The sequence below is a fragment of the Ailuropoda melanoleuca genome, chromosome 7 (assembly GCF_002007445.2).
Source record: "Ailuropoda melanoleuca isolate Jingjing chromosome 7, ASM200744v2, whole genome shotgun sequence".
In the NCBI taxonomy this organism is placed as follows: Eukaryota; Metazoa; Chordata; class Mammalia; order Carnivora; family Ursidae; genus Ailuropoda; species Ailuropoda melanoleuca.
In genome coordinates, this window is record NC_048224.1 from 7,896,249 (window position 1) to 7,902,650 (window position 6,402).

Below are 6,402 nucleotides of genomic sequence, written 5' to 3' on the forward strand. Positions count from 1 at the left end.
GCTAACAACTGTGCACTAGAGTTCAGGAGTTCAGCCAAGGACAGGATGCTAGATGGGAAAACTTAGCAGTGTGCCCCTAAATCCCACGTGCACGCAAACTTCATGCTCTCTGAGCCCTTCGCAATGCAAGCACTCCAGCTCATCCTGGAGAGCGGCCTCATTTTAACCAATTACAAAAGCTTCGTTTTCCCCGTAATGGGAAATACCTGCAAATGAAGTGAAAATTATTAAAATGTTAAAATATGCTGTCAGCTTGCAAACAATTATCTAGGTAAGCTTTTCATAAAGGAATAAGGGTTGCCCATAAGGGTTCTAAAAGTCAGTAACTGAGGGAGGAAAATAATTCTTAGCATTTGCTTCCTCGCTAATGATATGTGACAACCGGGAAGGATTCTATTTCAAAAACAGTAACAATGATTACAACCTCCCCTGTAAACAAGTCACATTTTTCACAACTTCAAAATGTACTTTAATTATCATAACACTTAACAATAAAACAACGAAAGTTGCCATCCAGCAATGGATCCTGGCTTTAAGGGCTCCCCAAGGCTAAAGGAAACTCCTCCTTGATGAGAGCCATGAGCCAGGAGAGGCTCCTGCACTCTCTTCAGTATCCGAAACATGTTTAATAGGAGAGCAAAGTACAGTCCAAACATCAGTTAGGCTCACTTAGTTTAAACTCTGATCTGTTAAATTCGGGACAACAGTTACTATCTCTTGAGATCTTTAAACTTCTTAGTGCGTTTTGACCTCCTTCTTCAAAACCCTTGCCTGCCTCAGAGAAAGCCCAGTCCCCCCCGCCCTACCCCTCCTGTTTTCCCTTCAGACAGGACACAGCCTGGACTCAAGGCCTCCCATAGGCCAGACTTCCTTCTCGGCAGCCCTCTGGGCAGAACAGCTAATCCTTCTTATTAATTAACGAGATAATGGTGGTTAACCGGAAAGCAATATTAATGTTCACTATCTAGGAAACGTCAACCAAAATTATTTTAGCCTTTCGGTTGGTTTTCTTGGTGTGCAGGACTGTGCCCTGAGACTCTGGCAACATTTTGATACAGAATTGAGAAAATTCAGCAACAGAAGATTTGTATCAGACCTTAACACATAGGTTTCCTCATGAAGCTTTGCTTATTTTTTTTTTTTAACATTTACACTGTTACACATTAGTCAGTAGAAAGAGAAGTTAGATCCTCTCAACATGTTACTATAAAATGCGGAAGGGTGGAAACTGAGGGAACTACAACTTACATAAGAAATAAGCAGTGATGTGACTGAAAGCAAGAGTCAGTCATAATGAATGCATTATACACCAGAGCATTCAGCGAGTCTTCCACACCCTCAGTGCACACCCCACATCCTACAGCACACTTATGTCCCAGGAAGGTGTCCTATGTAAGGCTTGCCTGGTTTTTGTTTTGTTTTGTTTTGCTTTGCTTTCACAAATGCAATAACAAAGACAATATGGGGAATAGGTACCACCTGCCCTAGAATCATTGGACATCTTTAACATCTTTGGGAAAATGGAGGCCACTTTAGAGCTATTTTTTCCTCTAATCTCTCACAGCCTTAAACACACACACACACACACCCTAAAAAATAAAAAGGAAGGGTTTTATATTAGCTAAGGTTTGCTGCAGCAAACAAGCAAGCAGCTTTCATTCAGGGATTGTCAAAAACTTTCCAGTGTGCCCACTGCAATGCGGATGCCAACCAACGAATCAAAGGCATTCAGCAACTAGACAAAGAGGGTCTGATGCCAACCTCGGTGCCACTGGCAACCATTATTGGCATCAAGCACAGTGTCTGCCTTTTTTTTCCCCCTCGCCTGGCACTTCACAAACAAAATGGCGGTTCTTGTAGCAACGGAACAGCCGAAGCGCAGCCCTCTGAATCAATAACGTCAAATGATTTTATGGATTTAAATGCAGTTACTCCCACATGATGTGTCTATTTGAGGTAAAGTGGGGGGCTCATATAATTTTATAAATGCCTGTATTGAACATGACCCTTTACTAATGTGGAGAAACAGAAAAATGGACTAAATTGCGGTCAATCGGGCTATATGCATAGAAGAAGCTGAATAACAAAGAGATTTAGCTTTAAAGAAAATACTGCCTTGTGGCCATGTGATGCAAAGGTCTAATGAACTATATATCAAAAGTGATTTCAAAATGCATACATTTTCCCCAAAACCATATCAGATGCAGATGGAGTAATAGAGCTTGTGTCAAAGCTCTAGTAACTCTTTCCACATTTCAAAAAAGATGAGGCTGCTGGGCATGAAGAAAAAAAGAAAAAAAAAGTGTGGGTTGAACCAAAAGAGAAAGAGGGAAAAAGAAAAGCATAGGAAGTTGGCCAACAATGGAACTTTATTATATGTTGGTCTTTATTTCATCCTCTAGAAGAGATGTAGTTTGTGATCTTGTATAAATAACCAAGAGGATTATTGACATTTCTAGATCTGGAAATTGTCAATATATTGTAACATCACTGCACACTGCAATGCGGACGCCAACTAACAAATCACAGGCATCCTGAGCTAAACAAAGAGGGTCTGATGCCAATCCTGGTGCCAGTGGCAACCATCTTTGGCATCCTCTCTGTTCTTTCTCGTGTTTTCCTCCCAGTCGTTTAGAAGTGGGGAGACAGAGAAAAAGGGGGGGAAAGGTAATTTTGTTGCTCATTCTGTTGTAAACATTACAGTGTTCTTTTCTTATTTTTTCCTTCATGTTTTTCTTCATACTTCTTTGCCTGATTTATAAAACCAACTTAAGTGGGTTTTCATGTACTTAGAGGAGAAATAAAAAGTCATGATGGGAGATAGGCAGCACTTTGACTGACTAAAGACTTATCTTTGTAAATGCCTTCTTCAATCAATTGCACTGCAAAACAACATAATTAACCTACATTTGACCAAAAAAAAAAAAAGATATAAATTTTGAAAAAAGGAAAGCACAAAAGCATCCTGATGTGACTTTTTCAAAGAAAGAGCCAACACATGTTAAGAAGAGATGATGCACTGGCAGGTAGGAGAGGATACAGATTAGATGTGCAGGGCAAAATAATGAAAGCTTTTTATGATAGAGACTCAAAACAACAACAAAATCAATGTTTCATCTGAAAACATGGTCTCCAAGAGTTGCTTAAAACTTCATGATTATTATGACCAATGGTGTAATGCAGAAGGCATTTACACATTTTTCTTTCCTCAATCTATCTCCACAAATCCAAAGGATATGTTCCTTATTGTCAGCTCATCAACCAAGAGAGTTGGCTGCCTGCCCCGGGAGTGAATGTACATGCATGCACACCTCAAGGACTAGCCTTCAAGCAAGTTAAAATGTGAGCAGCAGTGAAGTGGTTGCAAATCTCCCCTCTGCACTAAAAAGTTGCATGACCCACTTTTTAAAACTTTACTTCTGGCCTTGGCTTTCACAACACACTTACAACATATTCACAGTCAATCCAACACAGATACACAGCCCACCTTAGGATGTCACCTCCTAGGCAGCTGTCAATCAAATTAAGTGTCATGTGTTAATGAGCTTTTATTTTAGGACACACAGGGCCAAAATATATTTTTCCCTAAACCATCATTCCTTGGACTTTAATTCTTAAATGCATGGTAATGGCAAATGCAATGTTTCAAAAAAAAAAAAAAGTAATACTTTCAAATATATGATGTCCAGCATCTTATTTAAAACCAAACTAAAAATTTTTAAATGACATTTAAGCACATCTCTAAAACTATATCAAGGAATTATAAAGACAAAAAGCATATGACAAGTACCTAGATTTCTGAGTCAAAAGAGTAATTCTGATATTTTATTTTTTTGGATGATAATAAAATTCATACCAATTTACTGAATCCCACATTTATATAACAAACATCACATAATCCGTCTGCCACCTGACTATCAGCAGGCCATTTCCCTACCACTAGGCCAAGTTAGGAAATGACCCACCATCTGTGGCAGATCAAACTTCAGTCCACTTTCGGTACGCTCCTTTTTAAAATGATGTTTTACTATGGACTGTTGCTAATACGTGGAAATCTGTATCTTGACACATTTATTTGAAAAAAAGAAATTCTCACTTATTTAAAGGAAAATACAAAATAATAATAAAGAAACATATTTCATGAACTCAAAAAATACTCAGCAAAAATATCCCCTATTTCTGACTCATCCAGGCAACATTTATACCACTGTCTTTATCAAGTATTTTTTTTAATAGGTATGGTATGTGGTTTCTGCATTCTTTTTGAGATTTATTTTAAACCAGTGTAACCAGTCCACTTTCTGTTTTTTGATCTGTAAGAAGAGCTGCAACTTTTCTCCTCAGTAAGTTTTATGAATTCACATTCAAGTAAACTAATGATATTAAGCATTCCCAAGTCACGCTGGGAAAATATTATACCATAAATTATTTAAACAAGAACTATAATCCATTTAATCTATGGCGAATAACTACACAATCAAAAGTAGGTGTTGATAGAAATATTTGAATTCAATAAATCTAGGTCTACATAAGACACACATTCTGATATGGCTATCTTAAGCATGTTGTAATAGGAAACGTTAATTCTATTTTCGGTGCAATAGGACCAGATTTGTGAACAAAGTTCATCTACCTTGTTAGTTATGAGGCCAATACAAAGATTATTAAAAAGCGATCTGACTATTCATAAATAAAGTTACATTTTCAAATTGAGAAAAGATGACTAGATGCGAGGAATGCAGCCGAAGACAAAAAGTGAATTGTAATAAACTATACTTTTCAGACTGTGCTGTGTCTTTGCAAAGGTATATTATTTCAAAGACATATGAAAACGCATCTCTTTGTGGTCTTTTGCAAAATACCCACGCCTATCCAGGTATGAAAGCTCCATGCCTATGTCCATGGCTGGCACATGGCAGTGGACATGGCAATGGACATGGGAGTAGAAGAGGGCAGGCCACTCTACCCAGAGTGGGTGAAGGAGATCAGGGGCCTCGAGGACCATCTAACCCGAGCCAAGTATTCCGTATATGGGGTTTGTGGGCGGTGTTTGCCGTACTAGAAGAAAGAACAATCTGTTCCTACCTTGCTCCTGCACGTAGTATGCCAAAAACAAATCAAGCTCCTTAACTGATACTGTGATATGATGTGGCTGGACACAAAGTGCTGGGTTTGTGCAATGTGGGGATTTCATGAGCCGCTCTCCATCGGTACTTTCCAAGGGGATGCCTTTGAACAGGATCACCATGACTAGATCCAGACGCCAGACTTTGTCTGCCTGTCGCAGGCAGTCGATTCTCCTAATCTTACCCTTCTGGTCGGGATTGGATAAGACACAACACGGGTGCTTCTTGCCAGTCACGGTGAGCACAAAGTCCTCTCGGTACTCCTGGCGGATGTCTTTGCGCAGTTTGGCCAGGAGCCTGGATGCCCATTTCTGTTTGATTTCAGGCTTTTCGCTGAGAAGCTCATCTTTGACTGCTCTTTCTTCGTCCTTTGACATTCGCTTCTCGTGCTTTTTAAAGTACTTGCGTTTCCGAGCCTGCAGGTTGAACCAAGTGTACGCGATTGCACGGACATGTGGAAGGAGTGCCTCGATGAACGGGTGAAATTCATCCTGTGGAAGATAAAAGGGGGAAAGAAGACAGACACAGTCAGCTTGGTTTTAAAGGCTCCAAAAAATAAATAAATAAAACTACATACAACCCATTCCCAATTCACGACAAAAAGTTCTGCATAAAAATAACATTCTTTGCTTATTTAAAATTATCAAAATAGCAGGAGAAGAAAATAAAGTATGCCAAGCAGTCCCTTTTCCACCAAAATTCACAGGTTGATTTCTGCCTCCTGAAAAGAAAATAAGATTTATATTTGCATTTCCACTCTGGCCCCATCCCCCTCATTCCCACCATGCATCCTACATTCTTTAAACCGTAAGTAACCAAGGTGCTTGGCACCTAATTTAATATTTAAATATTTGATTGACCAACTAACACTAAGCAGTACCATTTTACAAAGAGCACAGTGAGATTTTTTTTTTTTTTAATCGGAGCAGAGCTGTTCAGAAGGCAGGAGCGATGCCACAGTTCATTTCTTTTCTCTGTGGCACAGAAACACAAAGCATATAGATGCTCAGTGTAATGCCACACAGTTCCCGCTTTTGGAGCATGCTCTCAGCAAGAGGCTGCTGGTGGCACAAAGAGCATGCGCCATTAAACTTGATCCATTTTCTTATCAAACGTCCAACATTCCAACACTGAAACAGCACCATTCCAAGAGTGGTAACTAGAGAAACCGGTATACAGTGAGGGAAAGTGGGCAAAGGACACAGCCTGTCGTATCAGTGTCCTGAACAGAAGGTTTCCATACTTTGAGCAGTGCCTTCTCTCCCTGCACCAGGAC

At 39.6% G+C, this 6,402-nt stretch overlaps 1 protein-coding gene across 8 annotated transcripts in view; it reads right to left on the reverse strand.

The window, feature by feature from the left end:
* Positions 1–6,163, reverse strand: part of NFIB (nuclear factor I B) — a 223,083-nt gene extending 216,920 nt beyond the window's left edge. For 5 of the 8 annotated variants that reach the window (XM_034663898.1, XM_034663905.1, XM_034663902.1 and 2 more), the window contains exon 1: positions 5,086–5,617. In XM_034663898.1, the coding sequence (XP_034519789.1) occupies positions 5,086–5,503 (418 nt within the window). In that variant the 5' untranslated portion in view covers positions 5,504–5,617. Of the gene's footprint in view, positions 1–5,085; positions 5,656–6,006 lie in introns of those variants that run through there. The other 3 variants (XM_034663899.1, XM_034663903.1, XM_034663906.1) reach the window with 3 other exon arrangements.
* Positions 6,164–6,402: the final 239 nt, after the last annotated feature.